The sequence below is a fragment of the Phodopus roborovskii genome, unplaced genomic scaffold (genome assembly GCF_943737965.1).
Source record: "Phodopus roborovskii unplaced genomic scaffold, PHOROB, whole genome shotgun sequence".
Classification (NCBI taxonomy): Eukaryota; Metazoa; Chordata; class Mammalia; order Rodentia; family Cricetidae; genus Phodopus; species Phodopus roborovskii.
Genome location: NW_026126409.1, coordinates 28,902,899 through 28,930,622, shown reverse-complemented (window position 1 = coordinate 28,930,622; position 27,724 = coordinate 28,902,899). Strand labels below are relative to the sequence as shown.

The window sequence follows — 27,724 nt, the reverse complement described above, 5'->3', positions numbered from 1 at the left end:
CAATTTGTCTGAATGCAAAAGTCAGTTTTTCTAATCTTAGTTAAAAGTCATAAATAGCCTGTAGGAGAAAAAAATAAATACATGCAGATAACGTATAAAAATAATATATTTTTCTGTGTGCTGTCTTGAACAGAGTAGCATGTATAGTTGGGGAAGAATTGCAAAAAACTCTTGACCTCCTTTTTATTAAGTTTGTTTATGTAATATGGGTAAAATATCAAAACTGTGTTAGGTATATTTCAGGATTGAGCAAGAGAGTAAATGCTTAGATGTATTAACTTTTGGGAAGGGTATGTCATATGGAATGACAGGAAAGTTTAAAAAGCACATGAATGTACTGAAGTTGCATTCATTAATAGGAATTAGTGGTTTCTAACAAATGTATAAATAGATATATAAATGTTTGTGCATATATGTATATTTAGGTCTATCTTTAAATACAAGCACATGTATATATGTTTTAACTCTACTGAAAGCAAAGGCACCCCGATAGCAATGAAAAGCTTGAGCCCAATCCCTTAAACCATTCCTGGCTAGAAGGAACCAGGCTTGGAACAGAATAGGCAGAAGGTAAATTTGAAATAACTTGTTATACCAGAAAATAATGACATGCTCAGAAAGGAAAATGTGGAGGATAGCACAGGGAGCTAAAGGCCATTGAGGAAGCATCCTTTGACCAAGTCTGAGAAATCTGCATACCAAATTAAATACAGCACTGAATTTGGGAAACAATAAATAAGGATTCATTACTTTTTTTCTGATGGGTGAGTGAAAAGGGGAATTTCCTGGGTCGTGATAGAACTCCATAAATAGAAGTGGGAGGAATGCTTGGAGCTGGAAAAGTTCCAACTTGAAAACCATCCTGGTAAACATTAGCTCAAGCAAAAATGGATGCTGAATGCAGAGGGTAATTTCCATGAGAAGAGTATTTGCATGCTTCTTGTAAAGCTACAAGGACCAGAGGCACTAATTACCCACTGAGGAAAGAGGGAAGTAAGTGCCTTGACCAGCTAATCAAAATTTACATCACTCATTAGGGACAGGTGGATGAGACAGGGGCATTGTAGCCTGGAAAGCAGACAGGGAGGCATACAAGAGACCCTAACTAACTTGGTAACTTACAACCTCCTCCTAAAGGCATTTTCAAGAATGATGAAACAAATTCTTTTGAGGAAAAGGTTGAAGTGCCTTGATGAGATGAAATGCTGGTGGTGTTTTCTGTGACAGCTGGGCCTCTCTGAGTAGGGTCACGTCAACTGCAGGATCTGCTGTATCTGCTCTCTGCATCATTTTCCATCAACAGTTTTTCCTGAGTTTAGGAAGTTTCCTAATCTGTTCTCCCACTTATTAAATCACACTTGATTCTTATAAATGCCTAACATTTTCAAGCACATGACTGCTTTAGTCGGGGGATATTATGGATGGGATTTCTTTAAGGGCTGAAAGGATACTAAAATTAATGTATACCTGAAAAGAAAATTGGCTTTGATTATGACATGATTAGAGTTAAAATATCAGGAGCGACCAGTTTGTGTCTCCACGGCAGAGCACTTGCCTCCATGTACAGGCCCTGAACTCACTTCCCAGCACTTGGGTTGGGGAGAAGAGGAATATCTGTGTGTTTCTCTTTGACACCCTAGATCAGGTATGAAGAGAGATGTTCTCTGGTTATTGGTTGCTACCGAGGTTTTGTCTGTTTTACTGAAATGATATGTACAATGCTGGCTTATGGAAGGTGGGAAGAAAATACTGTAGTAAGATGAAAGACTGTACAGATACTTTTAAGGATGGTGGGATTCATGCGTGTTTATGTAGCCCAACCTCTGAGCAAGTGTGGCTCAACTGCCACACTTTCTGATTTGTTTGCCTTCTCGACCTTCCAGGCCTACCCAGAGTATCTCATCACCTACCAGATCATGAAGCCGGAAGCCCCTTCACAGACGGCAACTGCCGCAGAGCAGAAGACCTAGTGACTGCCCTGGTGAAAGCCGGAGGGAGTCAAACCTGCAACTGGATTACAGTGGATTGCTTCCAACACACATACAAAAAAAATCCAATAATCTCTAAAGCCAACAGCCAAGAACTAAGCTGCTTGTCTTTTATAAAACATCACTAGAGTGGTGATAAATAAGAGTGGATGAGCGAGCACACTCACCTGCCACTGTTCTCTCTGAGGAAATGTGTACTGGGCAGCCTTGAACTTGTCTCCAGCTCATTTTCCTACGCTCACATGTCTAAAGCAGGATGCTTTTTGCTTGAGACATAGAAACGGAAAAAGAGGGTATTCACACACTACATTTTCTTTGTTGTGTTTGGCACCTATATAGCAGATAGACAGCAGATATATGACACATATGACAGGCTCATTTTTTAATTTTGCCAAACATGCATTGTTGATACTTGTTGTTGTTGTTGTTGTTGTTGTTGTTGTTGTTGTTGTTGCTGTTACTTTGAAAATGAGCCAGTCTTCCTGGGATATTTTGCACACAGTCACACTGACTAAAGTCCGTCCTTAGCAATGCAACCAGAACTTGTAGCCTAGATTTTTGTATCTCTGCTTCTTGTGAACATAAAGGGAAAGCATCAATTTTAGTCTCCTTTTATAAACTGGTCCATTTTAAAAGGAAAGCTACAGATTTCTCTCTGTGCTCTTTGCTGTCTATGGGTTTCACTGGACCATGCTGTGGATACCAAAAGAGTGTTGCCTGGGAGAGGTCTAAGATGGGGGGGGGGGGTAATGACTTCTTTCTGGTGAATGACTAGCAGGCTGTGATGGAGGACCCCATTAAGAGGGGGATGCAGGACTTTGACTGCAGCCAGGCAAACCCAGGGATATCCCAGGAAACACTTCAGTTAATCTAAACCTCCAGATTTGTCACCCCTAACATCACCCTCTGCTTCCATAGTCAGGGACCTGTCATTCTCCATTAGGGTCCCCAGCATTTTACTCTCTTTATTAGCTTAGAAAGCCAGGATTCAACCCCTAAGTAACAATTACGTACAAATGCAAGGACTTTTTGTTTACTCCAGCTTTGGTCTTTATTTGAGTAGTATGCTTCAAATGGTTGAACCATTTCTTCAAAGGTCTTAATATAGTTAGACAAGGATAACAACAATTGAAACCAAAGGCTCTTTGACTTATTTTTTTAAATGCCACTGACAGAAATGTCCCTGTGAAAGTACTGCTTGTTATAATGGCATTGGCCAAGTACGCATGATATTGAGCAGAACCATGCTTCCTTCTGATGTCCTGTGGACCTGACTATTGAATTGAACGCTTTGTTTTACTTAGGTTCATATTGCACATCTGTCCATGCAGCTTTGAAGCAAAAGTCATGTTAACATAGAGGGAAAATGATGTGACACACTCACCTGTTTCAACCGGAAGTCCTGAAAACTGGTTTTTTTGGTTCTTTTTTCCCCCCACTTTTTTTTTTAATGTAAGTGTATTAAGCTGTGACTGCCTTCATTTCCCTGGCTCTCAAAATACACATTTCTTTTTCTTTCTTTCTTTTTTTTTTTTTAATTTAATTTTTATTAGCTTAGGCCCAGTGCTAGAACTAGGCATCCAATCTAGGGTGAATTTTATAGTTACAGCTTGCATGGGCTTCTCAAATTAAATCAAGAATTTGCCTCAGTTTTCACTTCTATTGAAGTTCAGTGGCCTGAGCTGGGTGATTGTGTTTTGGGCTATGTGTTTAATAACAACTGGGGTTCCATATGTGTTTAATAGCAACTAGGGTTCCATTTAAAGCTTCAAAATTTGATGTTGGCTTAGAGAGCTTTCTCCCTCCCCCCCCCACTGTTAACAAAGGTTAAAGTGTCATCTGTATAGTTGTAGTAGCTACAATGTATGTGTTATTTTCCCCCTCCTGAACTAGTTTAAAATGCTAAGCACAGCAGTGACTTGAGTTAAGTAAAGGAGTGGTATAAACATGGAGACTTTACAGCTTCATTACAAGATGAACCACTGTCTGACTGTGGTTATGCTGTATCTTCTCCATCACACTAAACTAGATTAACTTACCTTGAGAAGTTAACCGTGGTTTGCTAAACCACCAGTGCTATGTGTCTGACGTCCTGTGTGCCAAGTAAAGTCACTGTTTAGGAAGACTTTTGCAGTGCTTGTGATCTCTTGATTAGTCATATATGACAGAATGCACATATATGATCTGTTTAAAAAGAGTGGGTCACCAGAGCTAATAGATATTCTCAGAACTTGAAAACCAAAGGCATCGTGAGTATATTCAAGTTGGCAAAAGAGTTTCCTTGTATAGCAATGTGAAGAGCCCTCTGGAATATAAAAGCATGGCATTCGACTGAAATGTGTTTAGTTTGTGTGTGTGCATTATTTAGAACCACTGCAGGTTTGGGACTCCTCAGCTTCCTTCCCCACAGAGCTGCCAAGAAGCCAAGCATCTCTGAGCCTCTCTTCCAAGGGCTTTCCTAGAGACCTTATGGCCCAGGTACCGGCTCTAGCCAGCTTGACACTCAACTCAGGCATAAATGAAGTGCTCTGCACACTTTCTCCTTCTCTACTTCTGCTGCTCTCCAGATTGCTACCCCAGTGTCAGAAGTCACCCCTGTGCTTGGCCCCTTTCACCCTCTTCCTTTCTTCATATTGGGTCTTACAGAAGGAATCCAGCTATCTGTAATTTCGTATCAAAGCCAGAACTGGGTTTAGTCCTCATCCACTTTCTGCTCAAAAGATTCTGCCAGTTTGCTAACAAATGGCAGCACAGAACCTAGCGTTTTAATTCTATGCAGAATAATAGCTGTACAACCAGGATTCCTACTTTCCTTTCCCTTCTTGGTGGTTAGAAATCCAGGCAGGGTAGCAGAGTAACACCACTAACCTCACCTGGAAGCCCTGGTGCTCCTCTGAGTGTTGTGTTACTATATTCATTTCTCTTTGCTGTCAGAATAGCAAAGTGCATTTGAAACATGTTGAGAAGTACTTGAATATGACAAGCTAATTAACATATGCTAACGTCTCACTATCTTAGATATTATTACAAACAATAATATTTTGGTTAATGCAAGAAAACAGCATTAGAATCAGTAAATTATCTAGGTTTTCCTCTATTTCAGTATATTCCTAGTTGCATGAAAGGTAATTAGACATTGTTCCCGCTCTTTTAAACATCATTGTTTGGAGTCCTCTAAATGGCCTTAGGTGTTTTTAAGCACATCTCCTCCCTGTCCTGTCCCCGAGCCCTTATACCCAGATCTTGTTTGTGAGACAGCTTTCTTACTATGTTTCCTGTTGCATATAGCTAAAGATTTTAAAGGCATTCAGCAAATATTCAAACATTGCATTAAAATATGTTTTCATGCATCAGAAATTAAAGACTGGTATTTGGTGTCAAAAATGAAAAAGAAATAAGAGTAATTGTGAAAGTAATATTTAAACTATTGCTAGCTATATCTAGCACATAAAGAATGTTTTTAAATACCACCCTGAAAGTGAGGCTTCAGCCAATTTATGCATTCTGCAGTTAACAGATAATCGAATTTTTTTTCTTAAGAAAGCCTTATCCATGGCAGAAACGTTTTAACCTTTTGTATCCTAGCAGTGAAACATGAGTCCATTTCTTAGTACTTGAAATGTATCAGTGAGTGGGCATGTCTCTGTAGTTCATACCTGGTGAGTGTGTTTTATGGAGGTGTACTTTGTAAGTAATATTCCACACACAATGGAGCTGATGGAACCAATCAATTCCAGTTTCTTCCATGTGAAGTTTCTCAGCCTCCAAGTCTTCTGGTTTGAAAGAACATTAAATGGATTTCCAGATCTGTAGACTTGTGTGGGGTTTCGTAGTATATGGTACCATGTGGAGTTTTGAGTAGTGTGGAAGTTGCTTTTTAATAATTTTAAAGTATACACTATGATATGTTAAACTCAAAACCTGTAGGAAGTGAAAACTTTATAGACTCTGTAAGATCCAGTATGCCCATGGTGTGACCAGTTTCCCACTTCTATCAGAATTCTGCAAATTGAGGCAACAGTCACACCATAGAAAGAGTTGCATTTTGACCCTTCATTCTTTCGCCCTTTCTTCCGCCATACACTTCATACCTCCTCCCCCTTCCATGTCCTTTCAAAGATTTTTTTTTTTTTTCTCATCTTCTAGAATTGGTTTGTTTACCCTTCTCACTTGAGCCTGAGCGGCCTTTGTTAGCTCAAATTTGGTAACAGTATCTCTGCACCCCTCCCAGTGTGCAGGAAGAAAAACTAGAAAATGCCACAGTAGAAGAAAAGAAGGAACTGAAAGTTTTGAAGCTAGTAGCATAGACCTAGAAAGTAACCTTGCTGTATAATAAATGTATTCCATACACAGACACTTAACCCTTCTTATGTGTATAGTACCTGCATCTGCTCCAGGGGGTTTGTGCCCATCTTATCTTTGTGGTCTTTGATACCTACACAACTAAAAAGGTACTGTGATGGACAGAATCTGTCAAAAACATACTAAACCAGCTTTGAGGAAGTCTAGAGTGTTTCTGGCAACAGCATTTGGAGTCACAATTGTATTTTCTTACTGTGATGTTGGTCTGTGTAAATAACCAGTGTAGTGGCCCTTTTGGTTGGTTGTTAGTGTTCTTTTGATTTTAGTCTCTGTGTAACACCCAACCTTGTTCTGTTTTTGCATTTGTCCATTTGTAGGCTTGTCAGACAAAATTCAAGATGCCCAGTTAGATTTTGAATTTCAGGCAGATTTTTAGCTCAAGTATATTTCATGCAATATTTGACATATCTGTGCATTTTTTAAAATGTTCATTAACTTATCTGAAATTCAGATTTTGACTGAATAGTTTAGATTTTTGTTTTATTTGTAGTTTTTTTTTAAGCCTATAGCCCTAGCAGTTTGATCACAAAAGGATGCCCTCAGCATGTAAATTCTCTGGTCTTTATAGCTTCCACCTGAAATGGAAGATCTTTGTTCCCTCTCTCTCTACCTTCTACTTATTTTTAAAAGAGGCATCAAGGAACTTAACCAGCCTACATGTTGGGTTTCTGTTTGAAACATCCCTGTGATTATATTTAACCTGTAATTGTGCTTTGGCTTAATGTCTAACTTACAGTACTTGTAACTGATTACTATTCAATAAAAAAAAAAAATTTGAAAGTACATTCTGTGTATAGCATTCAGCTTGTGTTTCTTTTTTGTCCTGTGTTGTTCATGTTGACTTAACTACCTGCAGCACAGCTGACCTAAAACTGTCAAAATTCATGTAACAATTCTCCTTCCCTCTTCCTAGTGAGATCCCAGCTTGAAGTTCCTTACTACCTGCGCACCCACATGTAGCTATAAAAATACCAAAAGATCTGTAAGCCCACAGGGAGCTACAGACACAGCAATAGCAGGAGAAACTTCCGGTAGACCTTTTAAACAGAGAGCCATGGTCTTCAGTGTCATAGGCCCTCCCAGCCAGGAGGGTTGGAGAGTGGTTCAACTCAACTATCTCACACAGCTAAGCATGGTATGCTAACCTGCAGTCCCAGTACTAGGATGCTGAGGCAGGAGGAACACAAGTTTAAGGACAGTCCGGTTTGCATGGTATCACCTACCCACCATGTTCCCAAGAAGCAAAGAGCTTTTCCTTCTCTCAGCAGTGGTCTTTTCTCCAGCTAGTGATCTTTAGGTAGCAAATCTGAAGCTAGATGTGCACCCATGACTTCTTCACCAGACAGGTTGTCAGTCCAAAACATACAGTAAGTGCTTGGGAGCACTCCAGTCACCCTGAACCTGGAAGGTGTGCAGAGTGACTTTTGAAAGGCAGTTGAAGAGTTCACCAAGGGCACGAGCAGAAGAGGGATTTATTGAAATGCTGCAAAGAAGCAATAGGAACTGTCCGCTGAGGGAGTGTGTGGAAGTGCTTGTGTAAGGCAAAGTTACTGGGTCTTAGGGCCATTTGTGTGGGGTCCGTATCCAGATGGACACAGACACTTCTTACTTGGTGGGAAATTTTACAACAGTTCTTTCCCTTGAGATTGGCCATTTGTGAATGGTGGCATGGGCCACTAGGGGTCAGGCTCTGAGTGGTCATGACCTGGTAGTTAAAATCTAGAAATTTTGCTTTCTGGTTTGTTTTGTTGGGGTGAGGGGAGGGAGAGGTTTGTTTGTTTGTTGGGGTTGTTGTTTGCCATTTGTTTCTCTTCATGCCCTGTGTATTGTCATTAATCAAACAACCCTGAAAATCTTGTTAATCCCCATTTCAGTTAAACTTGAAGGTAACATGGCAAAAATAGTATGTATCTCAGAATACCTTCCACTGCAGAGCCTAAGTGTATGCTGCTGAATGCTGGGCCCTGATTATACGTGACATTTAGTAGATATAGGAATTAAACAGCCAGTGCTGCTATGTTGTATCATCGGCGTCATGAAGATCAGGTTCAAAATGTTCACAGCTCCCTGAGACACTGTTCTTTGGGTTCCTATTTAGAGAGTAGAGGTGATCAGAACCATTCACCAGTGGAAGTGCAACATAAAGGAGCAGCTTGGGATTTCAGCAGCTCAGGACACATGCTTTTATAGTTTGGCCCACTGAATGTGGTGGCTTGACAGAAATGGGGAGGGAGGCATAAATCATTTTCTAGGACAGAGGACCAGAGGACAGGGGTGACTCGGTGAATAAGGCACTTGCTGGGCTGTTGTGAGGCCCTGATTGCTAACCCCCAGAGCCCCTGTAAAAGCAGTAGAAGTGTCTGTAATACCAGCGCTCCCAGAGAGACTGGGACAAAACAAGAGACCCTGCCTCAAAGTAAAAGGCAGAGACCAACACTTGAGGTTGGCTTCTGTTTTAGTTAGGGGTTTTGTTGCTGTAAATAGACACCATGGCCACACTTACAAAGGAAAACATTTAGTTAGGGCTGCCTTATAGTTTCAGTAGTTTAGCCCATTGTCATGGTGGGAAGCATGGTACTGTTAAAGGAGCTGAGAGTTCTACATCTGAATCTGCAGGCAACAGGAGGAGATTGCCACACTGGGCATAGCTTGAGCATCTGAGTCCTCAAAGCCTTCCCAACCCCTCATGAAGCACTTTCTTCACCACCAAATTCAAGAGGGGGGTGTGATGGGCTAGGGGTTGACCTTACACCTGATTACAATCTAGGAAGGCACTTTGTAATACCCCAGTGTGAATTTTTTTTAACTGCTGTTGCCTACAGTGCTTAGTGGTTGTGCCCCAGTGTGTCAGGTTGAAGCCAGCATGTTCCACTTACAGTGTTTATAAACCTTTATCATTGGCCTGCTTCACGCCTCTAATGTTATAATCATTAACACATGCCAGAGGAACACACACATCTATTGGCAGTAACAAAAGTTACAACTGCTTCAGCTAAGTTGATGGCTGTGGAGCATGTTGGTTTTGTTTCAGTTAGATTTATTAAGATTCTTGACATTCTTCACCTAGCATAGGACTGATTTATACAGAAGGGCCAGCCAATCGGCTTTACTTTAATTCTGCATATAAACAAAGCATCAAGTATGAGGAAACTAGTGTGAGTCAGGACTGTGAGCTATGGAGAGGCTGAACATGGAGGAAATCAGGGTGTATTATACACTGAAGTCTCAGAATCCCAAGGCAAATTCTGTTAATACTATTTGCTTCTGCTTCTCTGTTAAATGCCTGCAAAGGTTGTTTAATGGTTGTACTTGCGTGTGATAGTGTTGTATAATGTGATACGATGATACAAACATTTAGAGTGTCTTCAGACAACTCCATTGTGATAGGTCAAGTGTTCTAAGGAGTTCCCTGAGACTGGGGTGCTGCAGGGATCCTGACCCACTCCATCACAGGAAAGAATCATTGGAAGATGGGAGAGGGCTGACTGGGTAGGTGCAGGTTTAAAGAGGCACACTGAAGTCTCCATGAGCTCTTATGTGACCATGGTGGCTTTTGAAGCACGCCATTCACTGGATGTTATCCACATCAATTACTGAGTTTAAAGACTGGAGAAGCTCAAAGCAGCAATTACTTGACTTACTCAAGAGAACGTACGGTGTTTTGGTTTTATGGATGAGCAGAATGCTGATGAACTGAAAGGTCAGAAGAAAGTCAGATATGCACCCTAAGCATGGTGCATTAGCTGTTTTAGTGTTCTTGTTCGAGATGTTTCTTCTCAGTGTATAGCTCTTACTGCATGCAGTGTTACAGCAGTTAGGTCAGTTGTGTTGAACAGTTGTGGAGTTGGTTCTTTCCTGCCCTTGGGGTCCAGAGACCTCAGGTCACTGGGCTTGTGGAGCTTTATCTGGCTAGGTGGGCTTCTCCACAGGAGACCTCATACTGCCTGCACTCTGGATCCTGGGGATAGGGGGCACCCTTTAGGCAACAAGCACTCAGGCACTAAAGGCTCTCTTCATAGCAATACTGGAGAAACTGACCTTTTTGCCTTGTCTCTAAGCCCTTGATCAGAATTTTTACCTATATATCTATTCCCTCCCTACCAACCGTCTCTTCCCCAGGAGTTCCCTTTCCAACTGGACAGCCCCAGGACATCTTTTCCACCATCCAGGAACATTCCCTCTGCCTCAAAGCCAACGTTTCTCTTGTTGCACCACAAAGTTTGCAATATCCCCCACCCCATTAAGGAGGTCATATAAATGAAGATCTTTAAGGTTCATGAAATAGATACTAAGAGGCCTAGGTTGGGTAATCCAGCCAGTTCCTCTCACAGGGACGAAGATGGGGGCCATTGGGTGTACTGTGAGCTCAGCAGAGAAAACAGACTTGAGACTTCATTGCCTCCCTGGAGTTACTTTTGTTTCTATTTATTCCTCTGAAGGAAATATGTTCTCCCCAAGTCCTGTTGATAGATTGTTACTTTACACATTGTTACTAGCTCCTTTCCTATGAACATAGTAGATGCTGTTTCCTACAAATTACCTCTTGCCTGTTACTAACAGCTTATTGTAGGCATTTTATCTTTAAATCGTAAATTGTTACTAGCTCCTTTCCTATGAACATAGTAGATGCTGTTTCCTACAAATTACCTCTTGCCTGTTACTAACAGCTTATTGTAGGCATTTTATCTTTAAATCGTAAAATTGATCTTATTTTTTCTTAAGTTTGCTTCACTTGGCATTTCTGTATAAGAAAGGTACTTAATTTTTTTCAGTCTTGTAGTTAAATCTTGTTTGACTGTTTTCAGAATTTTGAGACAGTGGGAAAGTATTTTCACTATTTAGTTTGCAATTTGGGAAAGCCATACCAATGGAATCTGATAATACACATACATATACATAGTGTGTGTGTGTGTGTGATCTTCTGTCTTCCAGCACCATGCTTTACATAGACATTAGCTTATTTATTTCAACTTAGCCTTGAAACCTAATTGCCTATTTCCATAGTCCTAACTGTGAAACCAGTACAGTTGTCTGATTCTTATCTCAGACCCTGGGCCTCCTTGTGTAGTAATCCCTTATACATTCTTCTATTACAGTCAGCCCTCTTTGCTGTGTTTTGATGCTAACAAAGGCCTCATCATTGAACCCTCTTTATGGTCACCTCCTTGCAGGAGAAACACTCTATACCCATGGGCTCTTTCTGCTAGTAACCAGCTCTCTCGCCTCTCAGAACCCTGCTTTCCCCAGCTGGTCTCGCATGATTGCTTGAGGTCCCAGGTCCTTCTTCCCCTCCCAAGTTCTAACAGCAGGATGTGTCCCAGTGAGAGTCCACAAAAGCAAAAAATGGTTGAAAATGTATTTATTTTATCTTCAAATGATCTCTTCAAGCAATAAATAAAAACAGACATGTTTGACTTCTAAAAAACAAAAATCCCCTAAACTATGTACATCCTACAGAAATACAGGCATATCAAATGTAGAAATGACACCACTCAGAAAGATGGGGCTATTTACACAAGTTACAAGTATTGCATTGTTATCTTTCTGAAGTCTCTTGGATGATTCATGAACTCTAAGGAACAGGAGGGGCACTGAAAGGAGGGTTTCAAAACAGACACAGACTCTCCACCTTTCTTGATGGAGACAAAGTTTAAGGAAATAGATCAACACCCAGACACTACATTGAGCCCACTCACAATGATCCACAGGTTAGCTCCCACTCGGGCTCCCCAAAAGAAACCACCTCATCCCTCAGCCAGCTGTGGATAGTGGGACCACACTGACCCAGTAACAAGGCCCTGATGTAGCTCCTGTTTCACCTCCATGGGAATTTGTTTCACCATCCAGAAGCAATGGCATCCCCAAAACTTGGCTGCACACCAAAAGCACCTAGGAACATTATAACATATTGGTGTCTGGATCCCACCCACATGAGTCCTAGTTTACTTGGTCAAGGGTCACACGGATATGAGGATTTTAAGGGTTGCCCAGGTGACTGTGATAGACAACCAGTATCAACTATCATTCCCACAGGTTTCATGTCCACAGCCTTGGGATTAAATCCCAGTCTTCCCTCCCTCTTGCCACTTTTCCAAGGGCTCTAAATCACTTCTCATGGCTTCCCTAACCTTGCTGAAAGCCAAGCACAGGTAGCAGGGGAGAATGACGCTGACAGCAGCTGTTACTGCTCACCTGTGTTCAACCTTCCCGCTGCCCCCCCTCCCCCCCCCCCACACACACACGGATGAAACAAGATTCCTGGGGAGAACTGGGAGTGTTCCTCATTCTGACAAATATTCAATGGCTTTTGCCACCCAAAACTGTTTCAACACTAGCAATCAGTTCATGGACAGGATGCTGTTTTTGAAACTAACCATTTGGAATGACCCTAGGACAGGGTCTTCATTAGAGCTATTCCAAGCCATCAAAGAGGCTTCTGGAGAGAGAATAGCTGTTTTTTAGGTCCCCCTCTTTCCCCCCCCCCCCCCATCAAACCAATGTCCTATTTTCTTTCTAAGAGTTTTGGGTCTCATGCTGTTATCAAGTACAAAGAAAATGACTTTATATATAGCCTCTTGACATTGTCATAGAAGGCTTGAATTAGGAAGCAGGGGACAGACATCTGGAGCTCCCACTGCCCATGTGGTTGGGATCCAGTCTGGGAACTAGGACACATTTGGCAAACATACTCATATAAAAAGAGAAGTCCTCTAAAGGCTATTTATCTGCCCCCCAGAAGCCCTTACTTTCTTGGAACCCAAGACTTGTCTAGCTACAAAACTCATCTAATTCTTCAGCAAATGTGAAGCAGCTACCAGGAAGCAGGGGAAGATGTAGGCCCATCCAGCGAGGGTCCACCATCTGGGAGTTCAGCCCCTTCATGCCTTCAGCAAAGCAGCAGAGTCAGGGGAGCAGGGCCCCCTCCTTTTTCTAAAAACAGGATGCGAGGACTCTGGACTCACTCAAAGGCAGAGTTTGACAAGGGCCACCAATACAAGTCATGCCAGCACAGGTTCACAGTTCACGGAAAGAAATGTAATGAACCCAGGGTATCTGGGGTGTTGGATGAGGAAAGAGCATTCCACCGTGATTGTGACATGGAGGCTTTCAGTTATTTATATATGATCAGGAATGCTCAGGGAGATCCAGGTTCTCAAAGGGGAAAAACACTCATTCCCAACAAGCCTGCAGTGACTTATCTGGCACTCCACAATAATGTTCCCCACCCAGAACTACAGACGGAACATGTCCCCTCCCCCACCCCATCCCAAGCCTTCCCCACAGAAAACACTTATTCCTCCAAAGCCATTCCTCCTCTTGGAAAGGCTCCTTATAAGTGGCCTTAGCCCAACCGGAACCCCAAATGGCCAAGTCACCCAGGATGCCCTTCACAAGAGCCAGCAGCCAGCTCCCACCCCACTGGTGCTCCCCACTTCCTATACTTGAAGGAGCTCCAAGTCACGGCAGACACCCATCTTTTTTATTAAATAGAGGGCCTTTCAAAGTATTCACTCTACCACAGGGATTTAGCAACAAGAATTTCTTGGTATACTTCAAGTAAATTCCTAAAACTGACAACTCCAATTTACCAAAGAGAATGGTACACTTCAACTTACAAAATAATTTATTTTTCAGTCATCTTTAGTGAACTGGGCCTTGTCAAGTGATTTGCTATAGGAGAATCTGAAATGCACCCACGTTTCCAGGAGCACCTCTTAAAATATGGCATTTATCACAGACCATATCCAACTCCTGGGCAAGTTGCAAGAACGCTCTAGCTACCACCAAATGGTTCACTGGAGAAAAGCGTGCATGGCTGGAGCACTGCGCTCAGGGGCCACCTGTAAGAGTGACCAACCACAGGCCTTTTCTTGCTTGTTTGTCACCCAGCCTGCTGCTAGATGGCAACCCCAAAAAACCACTCCCTTCCTCGCTGCTAGCACACCTGTGTGTTCCTGTGCTCTACTGTGACCAACAGAAAAACATTCTAAATCTACGGCACAGGCTCCTGTTCATACATCCTGAAGTTCTCCAATATTCATTAAGCATAATTATCCAGTTGGTGACTAATTAGAAGTGAATACTGTGGCCTGGATGTATCTAGAACAAAATTCCTGTAAATAGAAGAACGCTTGTTCAGCCAGGCACTTCCAGCAAACTTGTTTTCTCCTCTTTCCCTCACCACTTAATAAAATTGATTGAACACACTTGCCAGGATCTCTGGATTTCATAACTTCAAGCCTTACTGCTTTAAAAAAAAAAAAAAATGAGGTAAATTTCTACCTTTCTACCTGCAAAATAAAACGGACACATAAACCTGTCTTCCCTGGCCGCAGATGCTGCCGTTATTGCTCTAGGTTGGAGTGTTTTGTTTGTTTGCTATTAAGGTGTATTCAAAGTCGTTATTGCCATTCTAGCTGGCTCTGTGGTTAGCCAGAGAGAAATGGATGGGGGTGGAACATGGTCACCTGCCCCCCCCACTGGTCAGTTCCTACTTGCTGCCAGTATGTGGCTTGTACATCCCTGGCTGGGGGCCAAGCCTGGACTTGGTGTTCAGAGACCAGCCCTAACAGCTGGGGGACGTGGTAATAGGGCTGTGCAAGTACGGCAGGCTACTGGGGGCCGAGTGCACACCCACAGACACGGGGAAGCTGAAGACAAACTGTGAGGTGGGGGTGGGCGTGGTCTTTCCCCTCTCCCGCAGGGGCCCAGAAGGGCTAGCAGCCTCAGCAGCGCAGGATGTGGTGAGCACCTGAGACTCGAACTGCAGCAACTGCCCCATGAAGCTGAAGTTGGGCGAGATGATGCTTCTGCGCTGCTTGACGAACTCGAAAGCCTCCTCTAGCCGCACACGTTTCTTCATCATCAAGTAGGCTAGGCAGATGGTGGCTGATCTGGAGATGCCCGCCTGGCAGTGAACCAGCACTCGGCCTCGGCAGTCCTTCACTGCATCTGAAGCAGAGTGGGACACGATTAGGGCCCTTGGGAGACGTCGGGCACCCACCACCACCAGTGCATGTGGCAGAAGCCAGGACACAGTGGTGGGTGGGGAAGTCGAGATACATAGGTGGATGAGGGGCACACCCACGGAACAGGACAGCCCTGCTACATTGAGGACCTAACTCCAGTATTTCCCAGACTTAACAACAAAGTATTTTTAAAGTACACACCCAGGGAAAACACACGTAGAGCCAGTTAGACCAAAGAGAACAGTGGCTCAAATCTACTTTCTTCTTCCTCTCCACACATAAGTCTTTGTACACATGTGAAACCATACAAGGTGGTGCTGTAGCCAGGCATGGGTAACGGCTTCCAATTCCCAGGGCACACAAGTCCCCCTTGAAGGGTGGTCATTTTTATTAGAATCCCACAGGTTCATGTACTCAGTGTTGCTGGTTGAACTGTTTGGGAAGGCTGTGAAGCCTTATGGAAAGGCGGCCACGCTGGAGAATTAAATGGGTTAATAACTAGGGGCAGGTCTTAAGGTCTGATAACTTTGCCCTACTTCCTAAGCTCTCTGTACTCCCCAACGGCAGGTGTGTTACAACTGCTTCATACTCCTGGTACCAGGCCATCCTCACGGTGATGGATTGCATCAATTCCCCCCCTGAAGTAGCTTTTTCCAAGTATTTGGTCATAGCAATGTAAGCAATACAAGAGGAGTTCTAGCCTGCAAATAATAACTGAATCTCCCACCTGCAGTGCCCCGGGGTGCCCCTCACTACCCTGAGAGAGGGTAGGCAGCCTACCAATGTACTCGATGGCTTCCATGAACCAGGAGCTGATGTCAGCCTTGTGGTTATCTTCTACTGGGATGCACTTGTACTGGTAATGTCCTTCAAAGTGGTTGGGGCAGTCCGAGGAGACATTGAGCAAGGCCGTGATCCCCAGGGCGTCAAGCATGTCCCTACGGGCAGCATGGTAGGCACTGCCGAGGTAGAGGAAAGGGAGGATCTCCACAGGACCCCCCTACACCGAAAAGAAACACAAAGACCCCCAGTAAAACATGAGTGTCCGGCAACCAGGACAAGGGCTGATGTACTGAATCTCTAGAGACAGTAAGACAGCCCAATGGGCTTCCTAGGGCCTACAAAGGAAACCTGATGGGTAAAGCTTTTCTGGCTCCTCCTTCCCGGCTTGGGGTCAATGGGACTCCAAGGGGCAGAGGCAAGGTATTATCAGGTCTCCTGGGTACCACCCAGCCTCCCATGACAACGGAGGCAGCACAATGACCGTGTGGCACACTCAGCCACGCCAGAAGTTTACCCTGCTAATGAATTATTGAATTATGTGTGTGTGTCATGTGGGGATGTTTAAAAAGTCTGCCATGTCTACAATTAACCCAAACGGGAGATGTCTCAGACAAGAGAGAGATCATGGCAGGCATGATATCCTAAACATGTGATTAAGATCTATGGGCAGAAATGGTGGACTCTGACTTCATCCCCAGGCCATCTGACTGGAAAGGTGGGTGGGCATGGGCTTGACTTTTTTGGGAACATGGCTGGAACTCAAAGTCTGCTGGGAAGTGAGGGAGAGCCTGGCTGTCATAGGAGCCTAGCAATTATCCCAAGTCCTGCACATGCCTGTAATTCCAGTGCCAGGGATCTGAGGTAGACTAACAAGTTCAAGGGTAGCCTGGGCTACAAAGGCAGACCCCTGTCTCAAAACAAAATAGAGGCTAAGCCAGAAGTAGCTTTGTAAATTTTGTTTTTGTTTTTGTTGTCCCTTAACTAGAGATAATAAGAGAGACAGAAGAAAGGATTCCTAGCAATAAATACACCTGTCCTAAAATCCCACCATGATACTTGAGGTTCACCACGCTGTCTTCAAATGAAGGAGCTGTGTTTGAGGCCTGCACTACCTGACTTGAACTCTGCCCAGGATACTACTACACCTACCTGGTCGTGCAGTGGGGTCCCACAAGAGCTGCAGCCCAGGTCCAAGGACTCCGTGGCACTGGGGGGCACAGGTGGTGGGATGGCTGCCAGGGTCTTGGTTTTAGAGCAGAATTCTGGGTACTCAGAGGAAAACCTCTCGTAGCCACCTGCAAAGGAGAAGAGTGGTTTGGGTAGGTGGAACCAGCCAACCAGTAGGAAGCAAGGGACAAGGAGAGCTGTTGGGTCGGTGTGTGCCACTAAGTGGCGCTGTGGGTCTACAGATAAAATTGTGGAGCATGTCTCAGATTTGTTTGGTCAGAGGACAGAATGGAGGATGGAAGGATGCTGGGGACTTCGTTACAGCTTCTATTTCAGATAAAAATACACAAAGGAAGATGTACAACAATGCCAGAGGGACTTTCTAGTGTACCACATGCCATGAGGGACCCATGAGCACTTCAGAAGCCAGCCAGTTGTGTCCTTGGCCTGCTGAGGGCTCCCATCTGTTATGACCAGTGCCAGGCCTTTCTCAGATATGGGAAGAAATGGGAGTGGGGTGGGGGGAGGGGTGGACACCACAACACCCTTCAGAGTCTGAGTTAGAGCAGATACCAACTTCACTGTCTCTGCCAACAGGGCCACAAACACGAGGAAAACCGGCTTCCATACACAAACCCCTTCGGCCACAAAGGTTAGGGGCAAGAAAGGATTTTCTGACCTGAGTATGGATGATCCCTGAAAAGTTTATCAACTCATCTTCTAAGGAAGGAAGGGTTTTGTAACAAAAAGATAGCACCAGTTGTCTGAGATAGCTGGATGTTGTCCCATAAGAGCCTGGGGGGCAGCCACAGGGAGGGACAGAGAACAGCTCTCATTCCCTAGTGGCCTGCAGGACCAACACAGCCAGGAGGGACAGAGAGCAGCTCCCATGAACTATACCACTTCGACAGAGCCTACATGTCGAGGATTAACCTCTCATGGACAGACCCATACAACTGGCTGAAACGGTAGGTGATCAAAAGTGGCTAGCCCTATGCCTGGACTTGCTGGATGACAGTAACTGGCAAAGGGCTGACATGTGACTGGTTAGTCAAGTGCTTGGCTCCTAAATTCCAACCCTAGAAAACTGCTTCCTGCTGCTTCTGACAGAAAGGAGAAATCTCTTAGCCATATCACAAGGGTTTCAGTAGCAGGGCATCCTTTTTTTTTTTTTTTTTTTTTTTTTTTTTTTTCCCTCTTTGACAGGAGGCTTTGCTTGCCCTCTGCTCGCTCCCTCTCTGTGGTCAGAGTTCTTCCTGCTGAGTCACAGTGACCAGCCTCCAGAGTGGGGAGCCTGCATGCTTGGTGCTGCCAGCTATGGATGTGTCTGTGGCCTCAGAGGCCACAGTACCCAAGGGGCAGGGCACCCCCACATCATAAACCCTTTTTCTCAAAGCAAATCCAAAAGGTTAAAGATGAGAACCCGAGGGGTGATGGTAAAATAAAGGTCTATCACCATAGGCCTTTGGGCTCTGCCAATGGGGGTCCATGGCCCCCATTAGGGAAAGCGGACTGGATGAACACCTCCATCAATAAAGACCAATTGTCCTTCTGTGTACTTCTTCTGTAAGACTTCCAAGTTTCTATCTCTTTGCCTATGTATATTCATTTAAGTAAGAGTGAAGTTACCAGTGATTCCTAGCAAAAAGCTTCCCACCCAGGAGTCAGGATCGTTCATCCAGGTTCACCTAAAAATAAAGGATGGGGCCGGGTGTTGGAGGCACACGGCTTTAATCCCAGCACTCGGGAGGCAGAGGCAGGTGGATCTCTGTGAGTTCGAGACCAGCCTGATCTACAAGAGCTAGTTCCAGGACAGTCTCCAAAGCCACAGAGAAACCTTTCTCAAAAATAAACAAATAAACAAACAAATAAATAAATAAATGATGGGGCGCCCACTGGAACCTAGATTCCAAAGCAGAATAGCGGGACCCTCCACAGACAGCACCTGAGGAAACATCCCCACCCTTCCCAGCCAGCCTGGGTCCAGCCAGCCTGAAGATCCACAAGGGACATGGGCTCTGCAGACAGGTCACATCTCAGCCTTCCGTGTCATCTACTGTGCACCCTGCTACTGTCGTGTTCTAACCTCTGAGCCTCCCGGTCCTAGTCCGTAAGAACTGCTTAACCTCCTCTGGCACGGAGTTCCTGGCAAACTGATTATCCTGCCTGGCACAGGCACCTTAGGAGAGGAGCTGCTGGCTATAGGTAGCTGTGGCTGTTCGAGGACAAAGTGAGGGCTGTGCAGAAGGGCAAGCACAAGTGAGCTTGGCTTACAAGGAGGAGGAAACCATTAAGTCCTTGCCTTACACTGCCATGCCTCTGTTGAGACTTTTGGATGATACCTGAACTGAAAACTAGCTAGATGCCCCAAATGGGAGGTACTTCCTATGTGCCAAATGGCCCATAGGAAAACATGAAGAGTGTCAGTGTTAACAGATAAGGAAACCAACCACCTGGGGTCTCAGGCCAGGCAGTCTTGATGCCAGACTTATCAGGAACCTTTTCTGTCCATTCACATGGCCTTTCCCTTGGAAATGCTCCTGACTTCCCCAGGTGTGCTGTAAGACTTGTCACTCGCACAAAAGAGATCCCAAAGAGTATGGCTGCCAGCCCTCGGCCCTCTGCTCTTGCACAGACCCGGGAATCTCCAGTGAGCATTAGAAGACATGACCCACACTTCAAAGAAGCAAACTGAGTAGTAGAATGTGTTGCATTTGTTTTTAAAGTGTGTGAATTTGAGGAATGTCCACTAGGGTACATGTAACTCTTCTTGATCATGCTATAAAACCTAACATACCTGGTTTTATTGAGACAGGGTCCCACTGTGTAGTCCAGGTTAGCCTCGAACTCATGGCAATCTTCCTGCCTGAGACTTCTCACTCACCAAGTGCTGGGATTACAGGTATGAGACACCTGTAATCCATCAGGGCAGTGCTACATCTTACAGTATGTAGGCAAAGCTACCTGAAAAGATCTTTCCATCAGGCCCTCTTAGCGAACCCCATCTTTGTACAGGTACCATATGGTCAATCAAAAACTCATTCCACCATACACAATAGGGCCAGGCTTTCCCTGCACATGTCCAAGTAAATGGAAGCCAAGCATGATGCCATATACCTTGTCAGTCTAGATATATCCAAAGCACTGGGCATCTTCTAAATAAAAATGTCCTAACATATGCCAACAACTTTCTACCTGTTTTTCCTATATCCTATGGAATGTAATAGCCTAACAGATTTAAGTCCTTAATTATTTGAGAACACACTTCCTTAAGGCTGGGATTGTAGTTCAATGGTTGAGTGCCTACTAAGCACATGTAAAACAACAAGCTGAGTTCCTTGCACTAAGGGGAAAAAATAATAAAGAACTTATTCCCCTGCTTATTGTCTTTCAACCTGTAAGTCAGGAATGGAAAATTAGGCATGGCCTTCACAGGGCAAGCAGGCAACTACATATATCCCCAGTTAGCTCCATGACCCTCCCAATTCTTTTATACTCATAACAAAGCATTTCAGAGTATATATAAATTACAAACACCGGGCATCCTAGTCATAAATTCTCCACTCCAGTTGGCTACCAGGCCATGCAGGAGTGGATATCTAAATAATGTATGTGAAAGTGCTTTGTAAGGGCCAGCTGATAGGTGCTGGTAATACCACCACAATAAGGTTCCTAGAGGGGAGTTGCTGTGGTGGAGACTATGACCTTGGATCTTAATGAGACTGCCACTTTTTCCCTATCATCCTTTCAATCAATATTCAGAATACCACCTGAGCCTGGGTCATGCTATGGCCCCAGAGAGGAACTCTAGGTTGTCTTAAGGTCAGATGCCTTTGGGAACCTCACTTTAATAGCAGTCATCGGACTGTCCCTACCTAAGTAGGTTTGAGTCAGAGAGCCTGTCCTTCCCAGGCCAGGCAGCTAGCTAAATGCCCTAAGGCTTCGCTTCTGGGATAGCTCTTTCTCAAAGTCCTTCCCTGTCCTCCCATGCTATCTGCTATGGCCAGCAGGCTGGCCTGTTACTTGTCTTCCGGCCATGTTCCTTATGCCAGGAACTGTCTCTCTCAGTAAGGAGAATAGCTATCCAGTTTTTCAGGTTCTGAGTATCTACAGGAATTTCTTGGCTCTTTAATGACCACCTTTTCCTATAAGATAAGAAGCTCCAACAATCTTAAAGATCAAGGAGAAACTCCATGGATGCCTCCGACCTGTCTTTTACCTTTTTAGTCTGCATTGTAATGGTGTAACAATGTCATTAAGGCTTGGATTTCTTGCTATCAATTTTATAATTTTAACATTCCCTATCTTTGCCTCTGGGACACTATGTTATATTTACAAACAGAAAAAGTCCACTGTTCTCCCTCTGGGTATAGAAGGTAGGAAATGCAGGCAAGCCCCTGAGCTATACCCTGGGATGGCACAGGGATAGTTGGGGATAGGAACAGAGAAGAGATCAGCAGGCACCAGCAGAGTCCTGGATGAGGTCCAACCCCTTCCTTCCCTCCCCACTCAAGTCAGGGCAAGATCAAAGACCCAAGGTCAGGTGAGTTTTAACCAAGAGGGGAAAGTAAGATGTCTAGATGACTACTAGCCCAGGCATTCAAAACAAGAGCCCCCTGGATAATTTTGCAATGAGGTTTGAATAAGAACTGAGGTCACAAGATAAATTCTAGACAGAAGGAAGATGAAACTGTTAGAAAAAGGTCCTGTGTGCGGAGCAGGCTAGTCAAGTTGTAATCCAGCTGCCTTAGCCTCCTAGTTACTGAGATCATAGACATCCACCACACCAGGCTGAAATCTGGGTGTGTGTGTGTGTGTGTGAGGGGGGGGGGAGATATTAATGTGTGACATTAGGGATACTGGCAGGAAAGAACTATTGCCATTAGGATAAGAAATTTCTTCTGTCTTTTAACTACCAGGCATTTCTAAAACTAGACCCCAAACATTTATGGAGGGAAAGAATCTGAAAGATGTATACTGAGATAAAAATCTGTAAAACTTAAAAATGTTAGTAATTGTCCCTAAAATGCCTTAAAGGGTTTTTTTTTTTTTTTTTTTTTTGGTTTTTTCAGTTTTTGGAGTGAGTTTCTCTATGAAACAGACCTGGAACTCACTCTGTTGACCAGGCTGCCCTTGAATTCACAGAGATCCGCCTGACTCTACCTCCTGAGTGCTAAGAGTAAAGGCATGTGCCACCACTTTAAAGTATTTCCCATGATTTTTACTAGCAAAAAAGGAAACATTAAGATTTTGCTTAACTGGTAGCAAACCTTGATCAATAGCAGCAAATATACAAAGCTAACAATACTTCAGTGAGGTTTAATTCCTGCTTTTGAACCCCTTACTTATGAAAATCCACTGTTAACTACAGACAATAAGTAACCAATCATCCTTTTTAAGTGAGACCAAAAAAATGGAAAACGTTTCTTTTAAAGGCAACTAGTTGGGGGGGAGGGGGTAGCCGATGACAAATTGATGGATTGCTTAGGCCAGGAAGGACATCATTTCTGAAACCATTCTTTTGTCTCACCATCGCAAGGATGGCAGGCACCTACCATTTTTCTCTTCCTCTTGCTCACTGTCTGCCCCCTCGCTCGACCAGCAGGAGGCCCTGATTACCCAGCTGAGCCAAATTATGCCTTGAACAGCCAAGAACAAACCTACCAGGTCTCTAAGCCATGATTCTCTACCACCAAGCTTTATCTTCCAGACAGGCACAGGCTGGGGGGGAGGGGGGTGTTAGTCCCCTTGACTGTTCCTTCCTACAGCAGACATTTTCTTACTACCCTCTCTACCAAGGCCAGTCAACAGCTAGCAGAGAGGAGGAAAGGGGACTCGGTCGTGGCTGGGTATGTCATCCACAGAAACTATGGCTGGCAGACAGATGTTCTGCCACCTCTACAGAACAAGGGGCAGCAAACATTCCGCCACCCTCGTTTTAGCCTCTTGCTCCCAAGGGCAGTATGCTTAACTTCAGGCTAGGGGTGGTGGTAAATAAAGTTAGGGTAGCAGCTGTTCCTGAACAGATGAAAACAAAGCAGTCCAGGCCTGTGGCCAGGGCCAGAAGACTTTGGCTTTTGAGGTAATCTTCCCTGCCTAATAAAGCCAAACGACAAGGGAAGGAGATGGGAGGCAGAGATCAGTCAAGCAATGTTTGAAGGAAATGTCTTTCTGTAGGTCAGGCATCTATCTGGCCACCCATTAGGGAGGGGACTGTCATTTTGCCCAGAGGCCACCTGTCCTGTCCTGGTCTTACGTCAACATTTGCCCTGAAGCATTTACAGAACTGCTTTGGCCTCCGGATGCCAATCAGGACCGGTAGGGTGCTGGGAGCCATGACATTTAACCTTAAAAATAAGCTTCCCTCCCTAGGCGCCAGGCCTGCAGACCGGAAGGAAGCCTTAAGGGCTCAGGACGAAGGCCTGCAGCTGCCTCTCCAGGGCGGTCCCCTACGAATTTTTTCCAGGAAGAAAAACAAAACAATCCCTGACTGCACGTGGGGTTTATATGCTCCCGAAGACAGAGTAGGAAGGTGTCGCCCTGGCTTTCTCAATCCAAGGGCTGAGGGAACCCAACACAGCCTGGGCTCCCCAGGGGACTTCCACCCCAATACAATTTCACCTTTCCCACCCGCGCGATCTCGATTCGGAGAGCAGGCTGGCTGGAACAATAGCACAGACGTGCAACCTGGGGTCCAAGTAGGACCCCTCGGAGGGGAGGTCACAGGACCTGCGCCTGACCCGGGGCGAGATCCGGGACGAGTCTTCCCAGCAGTAGCTCCTAAAAGGTTTTAGGAAGTCTGAAAGACTAGGACTCCCCTGGAGGAGCAAAAGGCGGCCCTCGTGTAAAAGGAAAGTAAGCAAAATCGCCTTAGCAGTTGAGCCTCAGGTCAACAGCAGCGTTTCCCCCAGCAGCTGACGGGTCAAATGGTCAGGAAACAACTGCAGAGAACAAAGCCCCCCGCTGTTCTGCAGAGCCAGCCCTGCTCGCCCGCACCCAGCCGCTTCCCCGGGCTTTTCCGAGGGCACCGGAGGAAAGGTTTCTCCCCCAGCCTCCCTTCCTCACTGCGGATAGCTTCCGGGAAGACAAGTGTACAAGAGGGGGCAAAGAGCCTCGAAAGGGAAAGGGGCGGCTCTTGGCAGGCGGAGACCCGAAATACCTCCCGGGTTCAAAAGCGAAGACCCGACCCGCGCGAAAGAATGCGCGGAATGCGGCGGCCGGAGGTTGGGGCGCAGCGCGGCAGGGGGCGCCCGGCCCCTGCGCTCGCAGCCGGTTCCGCGGCCAGAGGCGGGCACAGCCGCCGGGCTGGCAGGTGCGGCGAGCCATGGGTCCCTTTCTCCAGGAACTGGAACAGTGTGCGGCCTTTTTTTGGATGGGGGGGGTAATCTGGCTTATAAATTTGAGACCTTCTCTCTCCGGCCACCTATTTAGGCCAGGGTTCGCTTCGACCAGGCACGCGCCGCCAGCAGAGTCGAGAATGGTGTGTGAACAAAAGGTGGTGATTCTCCGCTACCCGGATTAGCGGGAGGAGGCGCGGTTCTGCCTGGTGTCCCAATACAGCACTCGTCTCCCTGCTCCAGGAGCCCAGGGCAGGAGAGTTGGCGCTTCCCAGAAAAGCTCTGAGTTGGGGCAGCGGAAGATAGATGAGAACGCTCCCCAGCTCGGCAACCCAACTCTCCTCTCTGCATTTGCCAAAGGCAGGACTGTGTGCGAACTCTCGAGGCAGATCCCACCTTGGCGTTCACTTTCCTTCATTCCTTTCCAGGGTTCTCGGGGGTCACACCGAACCAACAAGCCTCTCTTGTCCCTGTGGGACTTCAGAATGCATTCTCAGCACTCAAAGCTGGGCTCCGCAGAGGGATCGCAGCCAACATCCAGGCCAGGACCGTTCTTGTCAAGAAACACTATAACTCTAGGAAGTATACGGTTGGCAGGTGGGCTGGAGAAACCCTTCAGCTCGCCCTCCCGCCCCCCCCCACAGACTTGGCCTCAAAACCACAGCAACCCCGTGCACTAACACGCACGGGGTCTCCCGCAGCCCGATGTCACTCGGGTACTTCTTCCCATACCCAGCGGGGCGCAGACCTCCAAGTCCCTTACACCTACCCGTATCAGCTCGCGCCAGGGAGCCCACGTTTACCTTTAAGCAGACAGATGTCCGTGCGTTCGGCGTTGCGGCGCAGTGCCTGCACGACCAGCGACACAGTGCTGTCCTCGCGAAGGCTTTCGGCGCGCGGGCTACGCTCGTCGTAGACGATGACGGCCGAGTAGAGGCCGGAGCGCAGGCGGGCGCGCACTTCTTCTTCGGCGGGTAGAATCTGCTCCAAGCTCACCGAGCCCTTGGCCCTCCGCCTCACGATGGTGTTGCAGCGCACATTAACCGAGCCTCGGATGTAGCCCGCGCTGTGAGCCAGGAATGGTCTGCAGTCCAGCAGCAGGCACTTGCCGGTGCTCAGCAGCCCCAGCGCGCCGTGGCTGCCGCCCGCGCTGCCGCCGTTCTCATCTCGGTTCATCAGCCTTTTGAGCACGCTGCAGTCCATCTCCCGCAGCTCCTCCATCGTCACCATTTCGCCGGGAAGCGCAGCAGCAGGGGAGCTGGAGAAGACCAAGGGCACCTAGGCCAACTAGGCTACAGGAAGGAGCAGGCAAGGGCTCTATCGAAGTGGCCGCAAACTTAGCCCCAACCTCTTCTTCTTCCCTCACTCTTTCCTCCTCCCGCAGCCTCGACGTTACATAGCAGTCGGAGCCTTCTCCGGCTCCAAAGCAGGCAGGCGCACGGGACCCCCGAGGGGTAAAGTGGCCGAGGAGGGGAGTGTGTTTACGAAGAGGGCTCCCCTCGGTTTGTTGCCTCTAGTTGTGTTTTGCTAGCTGGGCTGCTCCTGCCGCCACCCGCTCGGGCGCCGCTGTTCCACGCAACACCCCGCCGGAGCCGCGCGCGCACTGCCCCAGCCAGAGTTTCCTCCTCGGCTTAGAGATTTATTAATGCTCGCCGGCTCTCCCTGGGGAGGGAAGAGTCATTACTACCTCGCTAGGCCCCGCCCCCCGCGCGAGCTCCCCGCCCAGCCCCGCCCCCACCCCAGCTCGTGAATGGAGCGCCGGCCCCCTCGCACCCAGTCACGGGAACTCGACGTCACAAAGAGAGGAGTAAACAGGGCGCTCGGTGCTCGCTGCCAGGCCCATTCATAAAAGCGAGACCTAGAGAAAAAAGGAGGCAGCCTCCGACCCGCCCGCGAGCCGGCAGCTCCCGGACTTTGTGAATGGAGCTGCGGCGCGTCTCCCTGTCCTTCCTTGGCCCCCGAGCGCGGCGTCCGCGCAGAGATGGCAGCGAGTGGCAACGCCGGCCTAACCGAAGCCTGGGCTCTCAGGCTAGAGGTCTTCGCCTCTGCGTTCTCCTCCCCCCTCCCTGCCGCGGAGTCTTCTAGTTATCGCTTCAGCAGCTCTGTGGACCAGAGCGCTGTGTGGCTGCCACCCGCAGAGCTTGGGACCTCCTCTCACAGGACTTAACCTTGCTCTTGGGGTCCTGCCGGTTGTGCTTCGTTTTGTTTTTAATGCGATTCCCCAGACGTTGGTCTTTACATTAGCGTGATCGATTTCCATCCTGGCCTATTATTTCAGGTTTATAGCTTCCCGTGGAACGTGGGCAAACCCGGGCTTAGAAGATGAAAGCGAAGGCCCTCGCGCCAAAGCCCAGTGACAAAAGAGAAGTGTAGAGTTTGTTACTTTACAACCCAGAGGGGGGGCGTTAATTAGCCGAATGGTTGGTGTGTGTGTGTGTGTGTGTGTGTGTGTGTGTGTGTGTGTGTGTGTGTGTGTGTGTGTGCTGGAGAACTGGGCCCAAGCTTCCTATAACATGTTTATTTAACCGTAGTTGGGGAGGGGAGGACACCCCGACATTTTCCTCTTCGCAGGAAGTCCTCCCCTCCCTCTCGGTCACATGCGAACTGTCCTCTCAGGAAATGATTATTAGGGTCCACATCTGGTGCTAAGGAAGATGCCGGAAAGTGTCGATGCAAAGAATAACCTTTTAAACAAATTTAATAAGCTCAGAGGCGATTCGAGTTTCTGCATCCCCTCTTTCCAGGTCACAGTATCCGCACCCCGGTTTTACTTTGCCAGAGGCATTTAATTTCCCAAGGTTTGCTTTTGGCAAGAGGGGAGGTTTGCGTGCACACGGTGGGGACCTTACAAAAGCCAAAAATTATTCTGCCGAGATCTTGCCAAGTCTTGTTAGCAAGAATTAATCACCGAACGAGGGAATTACGGGGTTCGCTCGCGGCCTTGGTGGCGGCGAAGACCAGTATTCCATTTCAGGTCGCGGGTGGAAGAGGGCCTCCGAACCCTCCGGATCTTTCCTGCCCACTTTAGCCCTCTCAACTTTTGCCCTCTGCTTTGTTCCCTGCGGAGCGGCTCTCCCGAGCACAGTCCCAGCCCTCAGCACCCATTTTCAAGGTCTTC

The 27,724-nt window shown here is 46.5% G+C and overlaps 2 protein-coding genes across 2 annotated transcripts in view; one reads left to right on the top strand and one right to left on the bottom strand.

Moving 5' to 3' along the window:
• The window catches only part of Tnks (tankyrase), a 128,297-nt gene extending 125,733 nt beyond the window's left edge, over window positions 1-2,564 (top strand). Inside the window, exon 27 of the mRNA XM_051182269.1 lies at window positions 1,884-2,564. Coding sequence (XP_051038226.1) covers window positions 1,884-1,970 — 87 coding nt within the window. The 3' untranslated portion in view covers window positions 1,971-2,564. The remainder of the gene's footprint in view (window positions 1-1,883) is intronic.
• Window positions 2,565-14,287: 11,723 nt separating this feature from the next.
• On the bottom strand, window positions 14,288-26,302 carry Dusp4 (dual specificity phosphatase 4). The gene is made up of 4 exons (XM_051182268.1): window positions 25,410-26,302; window positions 17,252-17,397; window positions 16,100-16,319; window positions 14,288-15,302 (listed from the first exon to the last, which is right to left on the bottom strand). The coding sequence occupies exons 1-4, from the start codon at window positions 25,834-25,836 to the stop codon at window positions 14,917-14,919; spliced, it is 1,179 nt and encodes a 392-aa protein (XP_051038225.1). The 5' UTR covers window positions 25,837-26,302; the 3' UTR covers window positions 14,288-14,916.
• Between the last annotated feature and the right edge of the window lie 1,422 nt (window positions 26,303-27,724).

What these genes read in the sequence shown, in the direction of transcription:
- Dusp4 (XM_051182268.1), bottom strand. Translation starts at nt 25,836, where the DNA reads ATGGTGACGATGGAGGAGCTGCGGGAGATGGACTGCAGCGTGCTCAAA. An exon ending in GGACATCTGTCTGCTTAAAG is followed by an intron (nt 17,398 to 25,409) that starts GTAAACGTGGGC and finishes TCTCCTTTGCAG; the next exon opens with GTGGCTACGAGAGGTTTTCC. An exon ending in GGAAGCCATCGAGTACATTG is followed by an intron (nt 15,303 to 16,099) that starts GTAGGCTGCCTA and finishes ACTCTGCTTCAG; the next exon opens with ATGCAGTGAAGGACTGCCGA.